The 22,858-nt window shown below is 40.0% G+C and overlaps 1 protein-coding gene across 2 annotated transcripts in view; it reads left to right on the top strand.

Annotated features, from left to right (window-relative positions):
- The window catches only part of USP6NL (USP6 N-terminal like), a gene marked incomplete at both ends in the record, with an annotated part of 98,059 nt that overhangs the window by 17,430 nt on the left and 57,771 nt on the right, over positions 1 to 22,858 (top strand). Inside the window, 3 exons of one of the 2 annotated variants that reach the window (XM_084268512.1) lie at positions 10,695 to 10,752; positions 17,306 to 17,379; positions 19,184 to 19,266. In XM_084268512.1, coding sequence (XP_084124638.1) covers positions 10,695 to 10,752; positions 17,306 to 17,379; positions 19,184 to 19,266 — 215 coding nt within the window. Of the gene's footprint in view, positions 1 to 10,694; positions 10,753 to 17,305; positions 17,380 to 19,183; positions 19,267 to 22,858 lie in introns of those variants that run through there. The other variant, XM_084268511.1, reaches the window with a different exon arrangement.

The raw sequence follows: 22,858 nt of genomic DNA, 5'->3' as shown, positions 1-22,858 counted from the left end.
TGGGTTGCTTACTTGTAGTTTGTTTTTTTTGGTTTTTTTTTTTTTTTAAACCCTGTGATGCATTGTCTAACTTTAAAATCCCTTTCTATTGTCTTTAAGTCCCTTACCCTTTAGTGATGATGACCCCCCAACCTCTCTGCATGCTTGAATTTGACAATTTGACAGCTAATTATATTTTGACAGTTTTGTACATCATTGTCTTAAAATGCCAGTCTCTAGATAACACATCATGTGTTAACCCCCCCTCCCTTCTGTATGCTCTTTTCATATTGCTCACGCTTGTGCTTTTCATTAGGCAGGACTTGTACATAGTCACTCTTCTGCTTTTCTAGCCTTAGAAGGTGTTCTATTACCAGCAAGCAATTATCCAGGTCATTGCCTCTTTACAGTGTGCTGGATGTCAGGGTGCAGATTGCAGTGGCTTGAGCTAAGCTGGAGCCGTTAGGCTCTCTACTTCATCAGCCCTGCAGTTCTGGCTGCTGTGGCTCTACGTGATAACAGCCTTCACTTGTATCCACAGTATCAAAACACACTTGGATCACTCAAAATAGTAGCAGCCTTTCATTAAGTTCCCAGCAAAGATTTTTGATCTAGTAAAACCTGATTAGTTGGGTTGCAAATCTGTGTATTTGTCTCGAGCCTTCAGTGAAACAGGTGGATCTTTGAGGAGTTTATCTGAAAAAAATGAGCCGTAGTTGGAGTGATTCAGTGAAACGCCATCTCAGCTCAATAGCACCTGAAGGGGAATGGCTGTTAGTGATAATGTTTTAATCAAAAAGAGAACTTCCCCCAGGACGTGCATCTGACTCATTTTTCAGAGAAACCTGTCAACAATGCATCTGAGATGGCTTGAATGTTACCCTGGGATTAAACAGCCTATTGTACCTCAGGTACAAATTACTCTCTGATGCTTTTATTTTTCTACATTTTTATAACACATTATCACAATAATGTGAACTGTTGGTCCTTCTTGTCAATTTTTGCTTTTGATGTGCTCTTTTAAAACAGCAGGTGTTGGCAAATAAAGAGTATGTGTGAGTAATTTTATAGTCTTCAGTAGTTGCACTGCTTGGTTTCTTCCTGTGCCAGGGGAGAAAGTGAGGAAGGGAATGAGACAAAAAAAAAAGTAGAGCAGAATTTTAAGTTTAAGTACAGTAAAGTTGCTATTTGTGGCTGATGCACACCAAAAGCTATTGTCTTTACTGTGGATTATAGTAAATTTAAGTTGAAAATTCTCTTTCTTCTTCCAGCATTAATGTAGGCTGAGTTCTTTGTAAATTCTTTAAACACTTTTTGTCATAATGAGTAGTTTGCTGTTAAATTATCCAATTTTCAGCAAATATTCTAAAGCAGGAGAAACACTTTATAATTTTCACTCACTCTCAGGCTTACTTATGTGATGGCAGATGACAGCTATACCTCTGCTGAAGAGGGGAGAGTTGATAAAAGATTATTGGGTTTTCATCAAGTTTGAAGCCTCTGGAGTGATAACTCTCAGTCCTTCCAAAATGTCATAACTGACACAACAATTACGTTCAACCTCTTCAGTTGCTATCCTATTGCTAGACCTTTTGGGAATACATTTGCAGAGATGGTCCCTTGTTTTACTGGATTACAGTTCCTTGTTTTACAGGAGTATGGTTCCTTGTTTTAAGGAGGTACTTTGGCTATGTTTATAGTAGCATCAGAAGTGTGAAGTTGGGATTTAAATCTGTACTGAAAAACTGTTTTCTGCAGTAAGGTAAGAGGGAACCAAAATTCATAACCAAGTTACGTTTTTCCCTTGCAAGTTATTTTGGTTTTCACTTCACTGATGAAAATTTCACTCGAATTTGTTGAACTTGTAGATGTTGTCCACCTGGGCTTCAGTAGAACATTTGACACTGTCTCCCACAGCATCCTCCTAGAGAAACTAGCCGCTCATGAATTAGATGGGTATACATTCACTGGGTTACAAACTGGGTGAATGGCTGGGCCCAGAGAATTGTGGTGAATGGAGCTAAATCCAGCTGGTGGCAGGTCACAAGTGGTGTTCTCCAGGGCTCAGTGCTGGGGCTGGTCCTGTTTAACACCTTCATTAATGATCTGGATGAGGGAATTGAGTTCATCCTCAGTAAATTTGCAGATGACAAGCAATAGGATGAGAGGAAATGGCTTAAAATTGCCCATGGGAGATTTAGATTAGATATCAGGAGGAATTTCTGTACTGAAAGGGTTGTCAGGCACTGGAACAGGTTGCCCAGGGAGGTGGTGAAGTCACCATCCCTGGAGGTATTTAAAAGGTGTGTAGATGGAGTGCTTAAGGACATGATCTAGAGGTGGACTAGTCAGGGTTAGGCTGTGATTGGACTTTAGGATCTCTTCCAACCCAGGTGATTTTATGAACTTCCCTGTGATGTCGATGAATTTTATGCTGAGTGTTGCACCTCATGGGAATGTTTTCTGTCTGATCACGATGACTACACCTGTAAGTCAGAGGATTTAAGGGCAGTTTAGGCATTAAGCGCTTTGACCAAGTGTTCTGTCTGCAAGAGCTCAAACACATCATCTTGTGAAGCACTGAGATGTGATGATTTGTTGATGTCTATGTAACCAGTCAGCCCCGTTCTTCCCGGTCTGTGCAGGCTGTGCAAATAAGAACTTGAACCCTCCCCAAAGTGCCAACATCCTAATTGCTTGTCTGCAAGCAGTGCAGACAGTGGGTGGATCTGTGTTTAAATCTCAGCTCGTGCTTCTCTGAATACAGCCGTGCTGTTCCCCTTTCTCTTGAACAGAGAGGACAGCTTGTGCCTGCCCTTCTTTGGGAGGATTCTGCACTTGGTTTGCTTTCACAGGGTTACGGGGTCCTGGTTTGCCAGGTGCAGCTCCCTGGTCTCAACAAAATCTCGATTTACTATGGATTTGGACTGTGTAACAGACAGGAAATTTGCAGAGGCTGAGCGTGATCTGTTTGGAATGAAAGAGGTTGTGGAGCAGGACTGAAATCCATAAAAGGCTTTGTTTATATATTACCCTAAAGCTAGTCCTTGCAACTTGGGATAGGTGTTGCAAAAGCACTGCATGGATGAAGTGCTTCATCCAGTCATCTTCTGTGATGACAGCAGATGTTCAGAAGAGCTCAGAAATGCTCTTTAGCCATTTCAGGTCATTTTCTGCTGAGATATGAGAGTCTGTGACAAATGGTCAGACTTTATTTTTTAAAGACCATGTTGTTAAAAAGTGTATCTTCATCAATAGGCTTATTGCTGCATTGTCTTCAGTATTAACAAATAGATGGATTTTTTGCTTGGTGCCTGTGTGCAAGGTCTATGTGAAAATTAACCTGGTATTTGCCTTGTGGCAGAATCTTCTTAAGGTCTTCGCAGTGTGTGCTTTTAGCTCTTCATTCTCACACCAGTTCTGAAGTAAAAGTACTGATTTTGAGAGAAGCAGCCTTAAGAACTTGACGATAGGTCATTAAGTTCCTCACTGTTTGTAATCTTCCTAGAAACCAGTAAAAAGAAAGTATTAATGGTATATCTATTAGCATGCTGATTACAAAAGTCACTGTTTCTGTGCAATGGAATAAATTAATATTTGGCTTCTGAAGTGAACACTGGATCCAAAGAATGAACCAAATGGTGCATCTCACTCTGATCCCTTCCTTGCAGTAGGAAATTTATAACCCATGTGGAGAATTCTGTTCTGGTTAATCTGTGTTATCCTTTAAAATCAAATACTCAAAAGCATTTTCACTTCTGTTTGTGGTCCAGTACTACTGCAGCACAATGTGCTTGCCTCTGAGTGATAATGGAATCCAGTATCTCCCATCTCCCTGTCAGAGGCTGGGGAAAAAAACTCCAGACTTTTTTGCCAGGTTCATGGATACATTAAATTTAAAACTAATTAGGTGTTACATCTCGCAAAAATTAATGGAAATAAAGGTAATGAATAGGGTGGAGCCAGAAGTTTTGTTTTCATGGTACAGGGTTTTGTGGATAAACAGACACAAAATTTGTGGGCTTAATTTTTTTTTTTGGTGTTGTTTTAACCAAATTCTGGACTTGTTCTATATTCATAAATGTTTTAGCTGGTGCAAACTAAGTGGATGGAAAGAAATTTGTACTGGTATTCCTAAATACTGGTATGAACACAACCTAATTTCAATTTGGTAGGTATGCCATTGGTCTCAGCTTGAGGCTGGGACCCAGAGAACAGAGGACAGCTTTCAAGGCCCCAATTCCTGTTTCACATAGGAAATGCCATCGCTGTTTACTGGGTTTGTTTACCAGTCCTCAATCAGTGAAACTAAAAACAACAGGAGCTTCTTGTCTATCACTAACTTCCTTTTTTCATAGCAAGGTAGAAGAAACTGATAGCATTTTCTCCCCCACTTCATGCTGCAGCTCAACATACTTGTTTAATCACCTTTTGACTTCATATAGGCACTTCACAAACACAAAAAATGTGGATATCGTGCTGCATGACATAATGTTAAATGATCAGATGGGAGTTTGGATACACTCCCTCTAATTTTAGTTGTTAATAAAGTGAATATCAGAGATTTGAAATAACTGATTACTCAGATTTTTCAAAGCACCTCTACTTCGTGTTGTGTAGCCATGACTGATACTGTAAATAGGCAGGTATCTGAATTTGCCTTGCTGTCTTTTGTAGGCTTGCTCAAACTTTTCATAGAGTCACCAAGAGTAGGTTTGATGTCATTGGACTTTCTTGATGCCATTCAGACTTTTCATATGATGTGCTTAGAGAATCCTATTTATACTTAAGGTATTACTGCAGTTAAAATGTATCTGCTCAAAGATGAATAGTGAGGCAGAGTTGCTAAAGAAAGCTGTTCAGCTACAATGACCAGAACTGTAGCATGTAACTCTCAGAATTTTGTTTGAAAACACTTTTAATATGTTAAGATTATAATTAAAGTTGAATACAAAAGAGTCTTGCAGCTGCTCTGTACCAGGTACCGTGATTGCTGACCGTCCGCATTTTGGCATATGGAGGGACACCTTAGATCCACACCACATGGTATGGATCACAGCAGCCTGTCCAGGAGCCTGTAGTAACTAGATTAAGATGCCTTCACTGGAATAAAGTTAGAAATGCTTTTTCATCCTGCCAGAACTTCTACAACATTTAAGATTTTATCTTCCACTGGTGCATCGGGATGAAACTGAGCTTAAAACATCAAAATAAATCCTGAGGCTTCCCCATGCAGTGGCTGAAGGCTGGTTTCTCATCTTTGTGGGAAGGGCCTCATCCTTGGTACCTCACAATGCCTCTTCTAAGAGAAGACAAGAAACAGAAAGTCTGGAAGTATATGTGTAGCTGCTAATTAAAAGCTGGTGCTACTGCTTGTCTGTGGCTCGTTTGCAAATGCTTCCTTTTCAGGATCGTACAACATCTGGCGAGGTTTCAGCAGCCTGTTTAGCTGAGCAAGAAGGTAGCGTGAGCCATTACATCACAGCCTGTGGTCACCAGGCAGCTCAAGGGGAGTTTCTTCTTCCCCATGATGCTAGTAAAGTGTTACTCCTGCCACCCTGAGTCAGTGCTGGTACTTTTCTGAACTGGCTTGGAGCTTTTTAGTCTTGTTAACTGGCTGAGTAAGATCTACTACAAAAACAAACCCTCCTTTTCTTCCAGTTTTAATCGGTTAAATTGACTGTGTAATTAAATGATGAGTTGGACTGGGTCTGTGTCCGAGTATTCAAAGGTTGTTTAGAGGAACAAACCTATTAGTTTTTGCCAGGAAAATGATACAAATATAGATGAAAATTCTCTAAGTAGAGAACTCTGGTAACCTCTTCAGCCCTAGAAAGGGAATGGAAGACCTATTCAAAAAGGAAGAGCCTGTTTCAGAAGGTATTTCCAGAGTATACATGAGCATTGTTTTAGTGATGCTTTAAGCAGGGAATAGACTTCACATCATTAATGCTGAGTTTAAAAATATAATTATTGTTTGCTCCATCAATTTTGACTAATGCTGAGATAAAAATGATTAGTCGGGAGACTTAACATAATTAGTGCAGTGTAGCATCTGACTATGTATGTTCAGGTCTGTTAATGTGGGAAGCATAACTCTTGTTATGAAATGTTCTGGCTTGCGTCAGAACCTAAAATATTAGAACCATTTTCCTGTTTAAATTGATGCTGCAAATCTTAGTGCTGTGAAAATGTTCACGGTCGTCTACTAATGAAGATACACAATACAGGAAATCTGATATTATGTAAAAATTTCAGATAATTAAAAAAAAAGTTATTTTGATTTACGTTCCTGGGAAAAATGAATTTTGTATGTCATCCTGATGTATGGCATTGGGAAAACAGAGGAAATTTATTGCAGAGAACTATTATTTTCAATCTTGCTGAAAGATTGTTTTGCTTGTGTGTTTAGTAGCCTGTCAGGATTAAAAGAAGTATGATTAACGTCAATATGCAGAAGGGATATTTTAGTTTTCACAAGCCTCTGGCAGACATAATATACTTTTAAAAGTACCAGGGATCAAAAAGAAAAAAAAAAAAAAGGTGTTTACAGCTAAATTTGCTTATAAAGTCACAAGAAGTAACTGAAAAGGCACTAGTGAGGAAAGGACGACTTAACTTACATTAGGTTGAGGGCAAATTCCTGAAATATTCATGCTTTTTTGTCTGCCAATACTGCTTTTGAGCTCAAGTGGCTGTTCTTACCATTTAATACAGCAGCTGATTTGCAGCATATTTTATTAAGACATTAATTATAAAGGCTAGCAGTAGTACTGGGAAAGGTCACGGATTTCAAGGGGAGTGTGGGAGTAATACTCATGGGCTGTAGATGAAACAGATTACATGTTACAGTGGGATCAGTCCTAGCCACGGTAGGAGTTCCAGGAAATTTAATCTTTGGAAGACTGTGAAATGATTTCCATGTAGTAAAAAGCTCCTGTGTTTTTCCACGAAAGAAAACCTCCTGTGTTTTTCCACGAAGGCTGCATCTTTGTTGGTGTTTTTGCTGCTGGGTTATAGCGTGCTTCAGAAACAAGGCACTCTCTATCTTGTTGAACAGAGAGAACGCAAATCTGCAATGATGGCCAGCTGTTTGTAGGGCTGGCATTACTTATGTCAGCATAATGTTTACATCTTCTTAAAGAGGAGATGTATAGGTGAACGACCACTTCGTGATGGTCATAATGCTGCCCTTTCATAGCAGTAAGGAAAGAGGAGAAATAGTAATAAACTGGCGAAAAGGCCAGATGCCAACTACACCCTTGGAGAAGAAGGAGAACAAAAGATGACTTAAGCTTAGACACAAGACATTAGCTAGTTGTTGCACAAGTCAGACCAGTCTTTAAATACTGGTGAGCTCCAAATTATACCCAACCCAAGTCTTTACATTTAAATCTCTGAAGAGCTGCTATAAATGTTTTGGATTGTGCTGAGAGAGTCCTGGGCAGGAGGGTGGGTTGTGTGTTGGGTTTTTTTTCCTCCTTTTCTTTCAAGAAAGGAGCATTGTTCAATATCTGGGCTTATTCTTTTCAGTGTAGTTTGTCGCAAATTAGCAATTATGGTTTCTTCTGGCTCTGCAACTGATTATATTAACCTTCAGCAAATTAATTATCTTCTGGCTCATGTCTGCATGCACAACTCTTTGTAAACTGGAATTACAGTAGAACCCTGCCAGTTCTTGTTGCTCCACTTTGTAACCCTTGTGGTAACATTCGTAAGGCTTAATAGTGAGGTGATGACACGAGCATTCAGACAGCAGCTTCCAGCTGGGCTGGTTTTAGGCAGAGCTGATGGAGATGATTTAATTTTAAGGTGTGCTTATTTCTCTGAAACATGTATGAAAAATAATGGTGAGTTAACACTAAGTAAATGGCCAAGTTGTACTTCATTAGATTATGTTCTTTTGCTGTTTTATTGTTGAGTTGAGTATTATTCTTTCAGAGCTCTATTAACTAATACGTGTTAGCAAGGCTGTATTATTAAAAATAGTCATAGGCATATTGCAAGAACCTTACTATTAGTAGAGTTTCTCTAAGTCCTTTAGTCAATTGCTGCTTAAAAGCAAGGTAGTGAGAATAGTTGATTTAAATTCTTTGCAATATACCTGAGACTTCTGAATTCTAATTTCGTATTTTGATGCAGGCTTCCTCTGTGGAATATTGCTTAGTGAGGCTGCCTTGATTTCCCTGCTCTTGCCTTGAGCCCTTTGGGGATTGGTTTAAAAATGCTTTGAGAGAGCTTTTAGTAGTAGCTAATTCCACTGATATTCAAAGTCACCATTTTCCATTGGTGACTGTGCAGCGTCTCATAGGGGATGCTGCAGAACTGCAAGTCTTGTGCTGTAGTGAAACTTGGTATTTTTATTAGGCTGAGAGTTCATTTATGTTTCTTCAGGCAAGTTAAATCCTTACTTTCATATCTTCCACCCAATAGTACTCATTCTGTAAAACTACAACAGGTTTTACTTTGAAGAAAGACTGGTTATTAAGGTGGGAGAAGGGTGCTTGTGGAATGTTTTTGTGTGTTTGTTAATTGGGGTTTTTTTGCAGATCATAGTGGAATATATTGATTTTACAAATAGTTTTACTCCACCTTTTAGTTGATTTTTTTTTTCTGCTTCTGAATAGAGAAAAATTTCAATTAAGCCAAAATCTTCCTATTTCTCTAAGTCTTTACTTGAAAACACCTACAAAATATAGACGTGCTAAACTTGACACACAAATAAAGATACATAAAAAATAATCACTGTAATACAGCTTTTAACTTATTGCTGCCAGAGGGTAGTGTGTGGCAGAGATGTTAAAAAGTTGTTTTCAGGTGGTGATGGTATCTGTTGAGATAGCCTGGAATGAATGCTCGTGTTCATTGTGTGCAAGTTCTTTTCATCTTCCCCACAAAGATCCTGTTAGGTAAGGGAACAAAGGAGTTGGTTTTACAAAACCAGTTCTCTCTGTCATGAGAAAAATGGAAGATGGTTTTTGTATAGCAAGATCACTGCTGTGGGTGCTCAAATGTCAGCAGTGAGAAAATGTGGCTTTTGAGGGAAGCACGGTAGATACCACGCTAGCTCAGGCTAGACTCACACTGAATCCACAGAGTAAACTATTGACACCTGGGTTTGGGTATTGTCCACGAGTACTAATCAGTGGTAACTACAAAGGTGCTGCTGCTCCTTTCCAGGCTCAGTGCTCTGCCAGGCCATACAAGGAGGAAGATTAAAACAATCTCTTTTCCAGTCCTTGGGGAACAAAGAATAGTCCAATGCACTTGATCAGTTCATGGCATTTTGATTCTTTTCAGGGTGTAAGGAAACCACAGGATGGCTGAGGTTGAAAGGACCTCTGGAGGTCATCTGGTCCAACCCGTCTGCTCAAGCAGGGCCACGAGGAGCTGGTTGCCAAAGACTCCGTCCAGGAGGCATTTGTCTGTCTCCAAAAAAGAAGACTCCACAACCTTCCATGGAAACCTGTGCCAGTGCTCTGTCATCTCCACAGTGAAAAGTGTTTCCTGATGTTCAGAGGAACTGTGTTTCAGTTTGTGCCCATGGCCTCGGTCCATGCACTGGGCATCACTGCAAAGAGCCTGGTTCTGTCCTCTTTGTACCCCCCCTTCAGGTACTTGTCTGTTGAGAAGATTCCCCTGAGCCTTCTCCAGGCTGAACAGTCTCACTTACCGTCTTTTTGTTGGCTTCACAAAGAGCTGAAAGCCCAAAAAAAGTCTTTGAGCCAGGTCTGGCAGTGTGTTTGCGTGTGTGCTCTCACTTGCTCAGGTTAAGGAATGGAGTTGGTTGGCTCCTGGCTGTAAGCATCACATAGAATCATAGAGTCTCGTGAGTTGGAGGGGACCCATAAGGATCATCAAATCCAACTCCTGTCTCCATACAGGGCCAGCACAGTCAGAGCATTTGACTGACCTTTTAATGTTTTTAGCAACTGACCTTTTGGTTGAAAGAGAGTGTGTAAGGACTGGAATCTACACAGGAGAGTGGCTTGATGTGTGTGTCCTTGAATATTTGACAGGGAGATATTTTTTTCCCCCCAGCTTTCAGAGAGCAGGTGAATTATACCAATGTTAAATTTTGAGTATCTATACTTCCATCAGAATGAAAAAATTCTTGTCAACTCCTGACATGCTAGTTATTTCAGGTCCCCAAGATATCCTGAACAATAAATGAGTTTTAAATAGAAAATATGTAAAGTCTCCATTCTGTAAGTAGGAAATGACAGTTGCAGAACGCCAAACTGTATTTTTAGAGTTAATTTCATGGTTTCTTAAGTAATAAGCTAGAAACAGGGTACTTCAAGCCCCATTTCTACGAAGTCCTTTAAATAAGATGCTTTTCGTGCAGTACTTGGTAAATACCGGGAAGAATTCTGACCCAAGAGTGTAACAGTGATGTGTGAGAGGAGCCGGGTCCTCTGAGGCTGTTTGTTCAAATCCTCTTGTTTATTATTAGCTGGAATGCAGGGCTGTGGGCCGTGGTGGAGAACACTCGCATGGTGCCTGCATGACACTTCTTACTAACAAACAGCATCTTTGTCTGACTGTCTGCAGCTCGTGGAACTGTAGAGGAGCTGTGTCTTGACAAAGGAGGAGCACGTGTCAAGTGGCTCGGTTATGTGGAGCAAATACAGCGAGTGGAGGAGGAGAACTTTCCCCCTGCTCATTTTTGAGACTGATTTAGATTATGGTCTAGAAATATACAGATTTACTTCATGAAGACTAAACCAGAGATTTGCAAGGACTGGGCAGAAAATTGCATTCTAAAGCCTGGTAAAATATAATTTTATTTTCTGTACTGGTCTTTCAGTTGTTTATATCATGTGCTGTTTTACTTTTCTCTCATTTTGGATTGGTGATAACCCTGAATTTTAAATACTTAATACTGTTAAGTTAGATCATTATGTTTAATGGTGAAGAAATGTAGCTCAGTTAACTTCTGGAAATAGTGTTTTTCCAGAGGAAGTGTTGCTATATCAAAGGGCTTGCCTTTCTAACTGTAACTGTTTTTCTCTTCATGCAGAGAGAACTTTTAAAACAAGAGCAAAATAAATTGTAACAAGTGAGAGTCAATCTTTTCTGTTCAGAGCAGGTTTAATAATGTCTGTGTGCAGGTATTTACTGAGATTTTTCCTTTTGAACATCGTCTACCCACAACAAAATACTATTAAGTGTACGTCATGGCTTTTATTTCATTGTTTGTGGGAATGGACTGGAAGGAAAATAAACAGCCTGGGTATTAAAGGGACTTTTTGATATGAGCAGAGACTTAAAAAATGTTTTGTTTATTGCTCTGATACGTCCTTTGAATGTGTAGATGTGTAGCAGCTGGTGGTAGTGCCTGCAGACAGGAATTTGTGCCAGTGCAGCTCTTTGTGCAGTGGAATGTGTAATGTGCAAACAAGCAGGAATTTGAGTGAAGTAATGGAAAACAAATTAACATGTTCCAAGTCTTTTGGGGGTTTCAGACTGCTGTGCAGTTGAGGAGGCAGTGGTGGTGGGTCAAAGAACAAAAAAGGGAGAAATCTCTTCTCAGAGCTCTGGATAAGATTGTGCAGGATGCTGTTAGTGTACTGACCATCATCCACGTGGAAAGAGGCTTTCCTTGAATTTATGGTACATCTGTAAGATGCTGCTGATTAATGCATTAGCACCAGAATCTAACTTGAACCTATGCATCCCTTTAATAGCTGAGGCTGTCAGTGGTACTTTGCTCTGCCTTGATGAGGAGTCTCAGCTGTCATTGCCTGTTGAGGTACTGTATTTAGCTGGGCATCTTTAGGCTGGTTGCAGGGAGAAGTCTCACTAAGGAGTTTGAGCCACCCCAAAGATCATTCCTGTAAGATGGATGACTTCTTTTGCATAGACTGGAGATGTGTGTGCTCAGTGGATTGCAGATGAAAACCACGTTTAAAATGCTGTGCCTGGCTGTGTTGCAGTTTGGTAGCTGAATGGGATTAGAAGTCATTTGGGAATAGGCAAAGAGAATTCAAATTACAGGTACATAATAAACCAAAGAGAGCAGAAGCTTTTCTTCTTAATGGAAAGATCAGCATTTTACTGTCTTCTGGCAATTCCCCACTGAGCAGCAGCTCAGTTCTGTCAGGCTGTGTGATGAGAACCAGGTGTAACTGCAGTCGAGCCTGGCTGCTGCAGACACAAGGGATAGTGCTGCCTGGTCCCACTCGCTTGTTCTGAAGAACTAAGTTACTGCTGGCACAGCAGGAATGATTCTCAATGTTTATCTTCTTAATTAATACAAAAATACATAATTACCCAATTCTATTTCTTCCTTTCTTGCCTCCTCCTCCCCCTTACCCCCTTAATAAACTGTACTGTAGGTAGGTGATGGTGGACCTTGGATCAAACGTTCTCTGATGTAGATGTCTATGCCTACTGTTTCTCCCTCAGAAACAGAAGGGAGAAGATGGCATGAAGGCAAGAGTAAGGCAGGATTGTTTACTTTGAGTTGGATTGAATCTGTCAGACTGTTGCTCTGTATCAGTACCCTTATTTTCCCCCCCAAATTTCTATCCTTGGGAATATTTAATAGTCATAGTTTCATTTTTAGATCTATTCATAGGGCATGTCCTAATTTTCTCTTTAATAATGTTTATTTTTACGTGGGTCTGTTGTTTTGCCATTAAATATGGCACTTATGGCAGTTTACCATTCCAGTTACTCTTGCAGTAATTAGAGAGGAAAATATTACATGTTTCTTCTTTGCATTATGTCTATTAATATTATTAGTTTCTCCTTGCTTCAGTTTCCTGCACTTGATTTTTTTTTTCCTTAGGATTGTGAGAATCTGGAATTCTGGAAAAGTAAACTGTTTTCTTAAATATTCCTTGCAAGCTGCAGGATACTTGGAATTGAAGCTGCTTAATAGGAACTGGGAGTTTCCAGTTCTTGGTTTTAGGGTTGTGTAAGAAGCCTGTTTGCCAGTTTGGGGAATTTCTGTTGAGGTAGCCTGATGTTTTTAATATTTATATTGTTTGAGCCGGTGTGTGTGTGTTATTTCAAATGAGATTATGATACACATAGGGACCACCTAATAGTGGAGTAACACTGAATTCATCTGTAAATTTGTTAGTACTAAGTAATGCTGATATCTCCAGATCACTTGTTTCCTCTCAGAAAATAACTACTGGAGACTAATTAGGATTGTGTCCTTGTGCAGGACTAGTTTACATTTCACTTCTTACATACCATCACCTCTTCTGTTTGGAAGAAATTGTGTCTCTTTCAATTATCCAGTAATTAGTGAGGTAAGAAGAGCCTCTTACTAGACTGCCAGAGGAAGGAAGCTTGTGTTGGCAATGCTTTCCTCTCACTTTGTAAGGCTGATGGTAGTCCACAGGTATCTCATTTATCGGGCCTGACTCTAGCAGTTTAAAATCAATGAGTTGCAAAATGGGATCAGTTTTATTCCCTTCCTCACATATCCTTTTGAAAGTTTAAATCCAGCTGTTTACTAGTCATCTCAGCAGCACTGACAAGGAAGATAATCTGCCTTCAAAGGGTAGCGGAAAAGCAGTAATCTGACTGTTAGGTCAGTCCTTTTTCACATCATCACAGATTGGGATTTTCTGTTTGCTTTTCTGTCTGAAGGGAATGCTGACGTTCCTTTGCATACTGCTTTTCAAAACTTAGGAATTTGTAGCATTTGTAAATAGAGAAAACAGGACAGCATGACAGGGATGAGGGGAAAATACTCTTTAATGGGGACTGGTATGAGTATCAGGCCAACTGTTCAGAAAATCGTGGTCCTGGCCTTTCTTTTTATGTTTTACCCTTTTCAAAAGCTGGATGTATGACATTGCTGCTTGGCAGGTTTTAAGCATGCTCATTGTACCCTGTAAGCCTGACCAATTTGGGGGAGGATTTAACCTGCACTGTTTAATATGCCATCCTTGGCAGATTTTATCACTGTTGATTATACTTTTTTTTAAGTAGTTGATAATATATTTCTGCAAATTTTAGTCAAAATCAGTTCTCTGTACTAGCTAATTGACTATGTATTGTCAGCCTCGTCTGACACGGCATTGTTTCTTGTATAATGTGGTGTTGATCATCTGTAATGCTAACTTTTAATTAGAAAATTTAACAATACTTGTTTCACAACTTTAACTGCTTTCAGTGAGATAAGACTACTGAATAAACTGATAAGACTTCAGAATACTGGTTATTTGTCTTTAATTTTGTAATGATGTGTTTTTGTGCCTGGGAAGGTAGTTCATGAAAAATATTTCTTGTTTGCATATTTAGCTTCTAGTTTATCAGGAATCATTGTGATTCTAATACTTAAATAATTCCTCAAGTAAGAAAAATCATATTTTATGCTTATCTCCTGAAATATAACCTCTTGTCTCTGTCTCAAGCTGGTTTTGGAGTTCTTGATATGGATGGATTAACGTAACATTAAACTATCAGTGCACCTAGAAGGTTAAGATTATTCTGGCAGAGAGTGAAGAGGATTACTTTAAAGGCAGTGAATATGATAATTTCCACACTAAGTGTAATTGAATTGTCATGAGACACAGGACATGCCAAACTTTGATTCACATGTTACTTAGGCAGAGGAAAAGGAGATAAGCTTTGGCCACGCTTTCAGCATAAATCAGGTCTCAGTTTCTGGTTGCAAATACAGTTTTACACTGTGTTGAGCAAGGGTTTAAACTTCGTTTCAGTTTCTGCCACTGGTTCCATCTATGGTGTTGAAGAGCTGTGTGTGTCCTTTTGGAGTATATTTTTAAATAAAAGCAGTGACCTCTTTTTAGATTTTGTTAATAAAAAATGTATCGACTGCTTACTCCTTGATCCTATTGGCAACTGTGTATTAGAATATTGACTTATTATTTAGCCATGCACTTTCTCAAATCAAATCTAATCTCTCTTTTTTAGTGGGAAAATGATAGGATTATTTCCCCGTTTCTTGGTGCCCAGCAGTAGTCATACTTCAACCAAATAAGCATGTCCCCCATGGCTATCCCTTGGAGAAGTGAAGATTAGGATTGCTTAGTACTCAAATTCTCCAAAGGAATATCAGCTTTCTAAGCAAACACAAAGTTTACTTTTTAAAACCCCATAATTGGCCTTCTACAAAGACTTTCTGTAAGCACAGATCTCTCTGTGTCTTACAAAAGAAAATGCAATTTAATTTTGATTATGGTTCCTTTAGCTTCTTGCTTGAAAGTAATGCTAAGCTTCATGTGCTGTGTTATGTCAGGGTAGATTTGGTAGCTTTACTGGGTGTTGTCACTTCAGTATGTCAGCTAGCAACAGATAAAAGTGAATCATTATAATTGTGTGGAGTATGTTAGTGCTTGAATGAGAGACACAGAGTTGAGTCTGTGTCCTGTGTGGTCACAGTGCTGGGGAGCGGTTCTAGAAGGGTGCTGTGTGAGTTGTGTCTTGGGTGGCTGGGTAGCAGTCCTGCAGTCACTATAGAACTGCCTCAGAGAAAAACAAACCTGAAACCAAAACTGCTCGGTTTTGTGGTCCTCTCTAAGTTTGGAAATAAAGGTGGATCCACCACCCAGAAGAGCAGGAGGGATAGCATGCTGCTTGGACAACACCAAAGGCTGAGCAATATGAGATGAGTATCAGTCTCGTGGCACAGAGCTGCACAGCTTCTGAATATGGCAGATGTAATTCTTAATTGTTATTATTTTCTTCCTCAAATAACTGTGTAAGTACAGGTGTGCTGGGTCTGGTGCACACTGGAAAAAAATGACAAAGCTCAGTGTCCTCACTAATAATTGAGAGTCATACGGTTGGCAAATAATAGGTAATTTGGTGACAGAAGCGGGGTAGAATGAGGGTAACAAAGTGTAACTTCTGAAGGGAAGACTTTGAAGGAGTTAGACCTTCTGTTGGCAACTTTGGGACAAGTATTGCTCTTACCTGGACATTGGTATTTATGCCTGTGATGGTTCATACTGATGTTCTCTCTGCGTTCCCCTCAAGAAACTGCAAGCGAAAACACAGAGACCATGCTAAACCTCTGCCTGATGGCTTAGGTGGCCACCTTGGCACAACTTTGGTCTAAATATCTGAGAAATGTGTACTAAATTTCATTAATGAAATATTTGGTTTAAACAGATAAATGTGTGAGTAATGTCATACCACAGAAAACTGGAATATCGGATCGGGTTTTTCTATTTCATGGCCCACATGGTTGATAAGGACAATTCCTGAAGTTCATTCACTGTGTTGCCATGAACTAAATAACAAAGAAAACTCATGTGCCTGGAGTTATTTTTATAGCAGTGTGTGCTTGAAAACTATTTCAGACCTTCTTAAAGCTTTAGAGTTCATTGCTTTTTTAATAATCAAAACAAATCTACTCGAATCTTTCACAGACATCATTGATTAAAACTGATTTGCTTTATTGGTTTAAAATGATAATTGCATTTGGGATACTGAAGTGCATTATCTTGTTGACATTCAAAGCAGCATCATTCTTACTTTTCCTGTCATGGTGCCCTCTTTACATTCCTGACTGTGTTCTAGAGATGGTTTCTGTTAAGGGAACAATGCCAAGGAACCTAATTTGGTTATACACACAGCCTGCTTCACCTTCCCTTGATCAAAACAGATTTGTCTAAACATTAACTCCACCACTGTAGTAAACTCCTCTGTATCTGCAGTGTATGGATGTCCAATGCTTACTCCACACATCCGTGGTGTGGTGGGGTTGTTTGCTTGTTTGTGTTTGAGGTGGGGGTTTTTTTGTTTGCTTGTCAACATCCCTGTTGTCATATCTTTATGCTTATTCCAACTCTGGCTTGCCCAAGTTGCAGTTCTGATATTATAACAATGTCTTCCCCTGTTTTCTGAGAAATAAGTCTGTGGCAGTTTCTCAGATGAAGTCATGCAGTATTTCTTCAGCGCTCATCAGTGTTCAAATCCCTCTCTACAAATCTTCTAAATAGTTCACACTTGTTTTAAACCAGTAGCATGTGTTTTGGCTTTCTTGGACTATGTGAATGTTTGGGGAATTGGCAGCTAGTAGCTTTTACTGCTTTCTTTGGCCTTTCAGTTAGAGGGCGTAGGGTTCTATTTTTTTAACTTTATTTAATACCTGCTTTGGTGGAAATTCAGCAACATTCTAAACTCAGCACTTAGGATATCATCCAATAATAGTGTTTTACTGGGAACAGTATTCATGCACCAGGGTCATATTTTGCTTTGATACTGTGATTTTGGCATTTCTCCACCTAAGTAGTCTTGCTGTAGATTAAGTTTATTTTCCAAGAATTTAGCTGCAGTTCTTTTTTCACAAGAGGGAGAATCTAAATAGCATTATTTTAATTCTCTACAGGTGCAGATGCTGAGCAGGATGCTGCTATCAAACTTGCCCAAGAACGAGCAGAGATAGTTGCCAAGTATGACAGAGTAAGTGAAATTGCTATTAATTTGAAAGATAATTTATAAGTAGTCTTAGTAATATGTCTGTTTTAAAAAAATAATTGTGGTTTCTGTAAGCTTTTCTTTAAAATACCCTGTGTAGTACTGATCTGATGGCTTCATGATACACTGGCCACTGGGTGAATTAAATTCATCATCCACAGGGGATATTCTAGATATTGACTCCATCAACTCATTTTTCAGGTATCTGGCAAGTTGCTTAGGGGCTACTTTAAGGTGTAACTTTTTAGAAGTAATGAAACTGGGATGTTTGAGGATGTTCAGTGCACCTGTGAGAAGGATTTTTATTTTACTTAAATTTTGATCATAATAGAAACATTTAAATCATTAAAGAGAACTTCAAAGATGAATGAACTGCACTGTTTATCAGAGTGTACTGTACTCACCCCCCTGCGCTCAGCACTGGTGAGGCTGAACCTCAGGCACTGTTCAATTTTGGGCCACTCAGTACCAGAAAGACATTGAGGTGCTAGAGTGTGTCCAGAGAAGGGCAACAAAGCTGGTGAAGGGTCTAGAGTGCAACGTCTGTGAATGAGTGGCTGAGGGAACTGGTGTTACTTGGTCTGGAGGAGACTGAGAGGAGACTTATTGCTCTCTACAACTACCTGAAAGGAGTTTGGAGCAAGATGGATGTTGGTCCCTTCTCCCAAGTAACAAGGGATAGGACAAGAGGAAACAGCCTCAAGTTGCACCAGGGGAGGTTTAGATTGGATGTCAGGAGAAGTTTCTTCACCAAAAGGTTGTCAGGCATCGCAGCAGGCTGCCCAGGGAAGTGGTAGAGTCACCATCCCTGGAGTTATCTCAAAGACAGGTAGATGTGTGGTGCTTAGAGACGTGGTTTTAGGGACATGGTTTAGTGTTTGGACTTGGCAGTGTTGGATTTATGGTTGGACTTGATGATCTTAAAGGTCTTTTCCAACCTAAACAGTTCTATGACTCCATGATTGCTTAAAGAAATACCATAGTCATGCCCTTTTTTCCTTGAACCACTCGCCTGGCATGGAGTATGCCTAGAATGCCTGCCCCATGTTCACCTATTCTTGTAACACTTACAGGCTTTCTAAGTGTCACTGGAGTGCTAAGCATTAGTCTTGTTTGTAGACTTCATGAAACATTTCACATGCTAGACATCATGGTGGCTAGTACCATGTGCACTTAAGTGAGTGGCTGTGGTCTTTTTGTTTTTAATAAGGAAAAGCATGCATATGGTTTGTGTTCTGAGTGGTAGCCTTGCTCCACACCCAGTAACCTGTGTGTAGTGCATACCAGAACAAGGTATAGCTAAAATATACTTTGAGTTTCTGCAGCTGGCAATTGGAGTAGAAGAGGGAAACTTGAGTAGTGCTTTGTTGAGGGGAAAACTCTGCTGCATTCTGCATGACAGCTGGTGGAAGTCAGCACTCATGTTAACCCAAGACTGTCCACAGGATGTGTTGTTGCCAGCTGCTGGTTCTACTAAAGATGGATTATGAAAATGAGTAGAAGACGTTATCTGAGGACTTTGATGGACTGCTGTGGAGGTTAACAACAGGTGTGGGGTTATTGCAAATATAGCAGTGACCAAAAGAGGTTTCATGTGATGAACTGGGAGAAGTCTGCTACATTTTTGGGGTTTCTTTCCCTTCTCTTGGTCTGTCAGTTGGGAACTAGTGTTCCATCCCCTCTACCAGTTTGTCCCAAAGATTATGCTTTGAGTGGTTGAATCCTGTCTTCTGTGTCTTTGTTTATTGTGTCATAAAACTTAATTTGGCTCTTTTTTTCTTTTCTCTAGGGACGGGAGGGTGCGCAGATTGAACCATGGGAGGATGCTGACTATCGTCTTTACAAAGTCACAGATAGATTTGGGTTTCTACAGTAAGTAACAAGCTTGAAAAGAAACTAACATTTTGCTGCTATTACTATTTATGCTTTATATGGTACCACCCATTTGGTGACAATAGAAATGCTGTAAGTTTTGGGTAATCTTTCACTCTGTTCTCAGTTCTGTTCCTAGCTTTATTTGGTTCTGTGACTTGTTCCTCTGTAGGGAATGAAATGGTTTTGAGTATTTTATTTGAAAATGAAAATTGCTAGTCTACAAAAAATATGTTTCAAGCTGAATTAAATTGCAGGTAAATTCTGGGTTTAAGCAGTTGTGTTATATATAAACAAACTTGATGTTCTCAGAAGGATTTAAAAAAAATTGTTATAATCTTGATCTCAAAAAACCAAGCAAATAAACAGACTATCACATTTAGGGTTACATAATAGTTGTATACAAACAACTCTGTATCCCAATCCTTCAAATCTCATTTAATTTTGTGTATTCAGTAACCTTACTGAGGTCTCTGCTGATTTGGGACCTAGTGTTGCATTATAGAGTCAGAAAAATACCAGAATCCAGTCAGGTACCTCCTTCATAATAATCAGCATTTTTTTGGCAAATAAAGATGAGAGTACTTTTGTGGTGGCAGGTGGAAATACACAACTTGCAGTAATGGAACACAAGCTGACTTGCTACTTCTGATAATATCCAGCCAAGACTCTCAGCCGTTCTTGGTGTTCATCATTTGTGTCTGATTACATGAAGTTCAGTTAACATCCAGAAAAATGAGTGATGAGTGGAACCCCCCCCCCCTTCTTTTTCTTCTATTTTGTAATGTCACTGTTTTTATAGGCTAAAACAGTCATCCTTACCTGTAGACTGCCTTTGCTTTGTCAGGATGAGTTAATTTTGTGTATGACCTCCAAGCAGTTATATTTTACACAAAGAGGTCTTTGTGTTGGTAAACTGCAGCTGCAGCACCACGTGTCTGGTTCTGTAGTTGCAGTTGTGGACATTCTTAATGGAGGCTGGATGTCAGAATCAGTGGAATTGGATCATGGCACCCTCAGGTTTGCAGGGATTCTTGATTGTGGTATCCTTATGAAGTCCTTGTTGCTTGTATTATGATATTTAGCTTTTTATATTAGGCAGGGAAGAATGTTTCTTTTGTCTGCTGCAGTTGCTGCTGCAGTCACTTCTCAGAAGTCTTGGATTTCATGGCTCCAATGACATAGTGTATTTTAGATGCAGTTATGGAGGTGCTGCTTAACAAATCACCTTGTGCCAGTTTCTGTGCTGCCGTAGGTATAACTTAAAGCTACTGTGGGCACCCTTACCTCAAACTGCAGCCATCCTTTTGATGTGATAGGGAAGGTGGACCTTAGTCATTAGACCTTACTTCCTTGCTAGTAATGGCATTAGTCACCAGTGCAAAGTCTGCAGAATTCAGGCTGAAATCTGAAAGATGTGTAATATGTAAAGACTGCACAAATTGGTAATGTATGTATAAATTAACCCTGTATGTAGTTAACTGTCTCTTCGCTAATTGCGTGGTATTTGCAGTTTATAAGCTGATGGAGTCTTGTAGTAAGGCAGATTTCACCTGAGAGTGCCATCAAGGTTGCTTTTTCTGATTCTTTACAACAAATAAATCAATAAAATCTTTCCTAATAAACAAAGAAAATCTTTCCTAATAAGAGAAGTATAATTAGGTAAGCATATTGATTGTCTTTCCATAAAAACACGATTTATATTGCTCTCTAGATTTTAACGTGTACTGCAGTACTGAGTCTTTGCAGTCTCCCATTTCTGGAAGAAACTCCTATTATAGAATAACTTGAAACTAAGTAGTGTGTACCAAAAGCCTCAAAGAATTGCCTTAATGGTTATCATCTGTAAGATGCATAACTCCCCATGACCCATCTGTCAGGTGTTTACAGCGTGAATTAATGAAACAGGCTGATGCACACTGAAAACTGGAAGTCTGGGCACAGTCTCAAAATTCTGGTACTCTGTTTAATTGAGATCTGCAGTGATTTGTAATCCTGTTTACACTGACATCTGAACATACTAAGTAGCTGAACAATGTCTTTTGTATTGGAAAGCTGCTGGATGTGGGGAACCTGATGGAAAATCAGAGCTTGTTTGCTCAGGTACTGTAGGCCTTGATTACTATCAGTAGTTTATATAAACTCTTGGCTGTGTTCCTGCCCATCGCTTTCCTTGGCTCTGTGAAGGTACATTCAAAGTTTGGCTAATTGCTGATAGAGCAGAAAAGATAAGTTTGATGGGATGAAGCGCTCAAGCTGCCTGTGTAACTTGTCACTGAGAAGAACAGAGAAAGTAAAGACTAGGGACTTGTAAAGTGTAGTTTCAATCTAGATCCACAATACTTCTGGTGTTCCATTGCATCTAACATCTAATCTAAACCTGACCTCTTTGAGCTTATTGCAATTCCCTCTTGTCCTATCTCTGCACTGTCTGGTGAACAGTCCCTCTCCCATTTTCCTGTAGGATGCCTGTAACTATTGGTATGCTATAATTAGGTCTTCCTGGAATCTTCTCCAGGTTGAACAAGCCCAGCTCTCTCAGCCTGTATTCATAGCAGAGGTGCTCTAGCCCCCTGATTGTTTTTGTGACCTGCTCTGGACTTACTCCAACAGCTCCATGTACTTCCTGTACTGGGGACCCCAGAGGTGAATGCAGCACTGCAGGTGAGGTCCTAGAGGGGCAGAATCACCTCCCTCGACCTGCTGGCCACACTGTTCTTGATGCAGCCCAGGACATAGTTGGCCTTCTGGACTGCTAGTGCACTCTGCCAGCTCTTGTTGAGCTTGTCACTAATCAGCACCCCTAAGTCCTTCTCCTCAGGGCCACTCTCAATCCATTCTCTGCCCAGCCTGTAGTTCTGCTTGGGATTGCACCGACCTACATACAGGACCTTCCACTTGGCCTTGTTGAACTTCGTGCAGATCAAATGCTCTCCAACCTGTCAAGGTCCCTCTGGTTGGCATCCCTCCCCTCCAGCGTGTTAATCTCACCACAGAGGTTGGTGTTATTAGCAAATTTGCTGAGGGTGTGCTCAATCCCACTGTCCATGTCACCGAGAAAGATGTTGAAGAGTGCTGGTCCTGGTCCTGACCCCTGAGGAGCACCACTTCTCTCAGACCTCCACATGGACATTGAGCCTTTGACCCTCTTGGAGTGCAACCAGCCAGCCAGTTCCTTATCTTATGTTGTTGTAGTATTTATTGTTTATGATGGTTGGGGCTGTCTTTAGCTAACACTGTCCAAACTTTTCAATGCCCACTGCCTTAAGAGCACAAGTTGACTTGTTCCCCGTAGTACTGGGGTTTTGGGGGGGGGGGGGTGGGGGGTGTGTGTTCAGTTCTGCAGATGAATGTGGAAGCTCTAACCGACTTTGGATATATTAAATCAGCTTTTATTTTTTAATGGCTCTTTTAATACCTAATAAACTTTGGAAACAAATTAAGTTCAATGAGAAGTACCAGAGCATTATGAGATTTGTTTGAAATGAATAAAGGGAAGTTTTAGAGGGAAGTTGGATATGAGAAGGTTTGCAGCAAACATGCTAAGATGCAAAATTCCCCCATGGGGAGCTGAAGGCATCTGTCTCTAGAG

The sequence above is a fragment of the Gallinula chloropus genome (assembly GCF_964237585.1).
Source record: "Gallinula chloropus genome assembly, chromosome: 1".
Classification (NCBI taxonomy): domain Eukaryota; kingdom Metazoa; phylum Chordata; class Aves; order Gruiformes; family Rallidae; genus Gallinula; species Gallinula chloropus.
The sequence above is the reverse complement of the archived record's forward strand: the minus strand, read 5'-3'. Positions and strand labels throughout refer to the sequence as shown.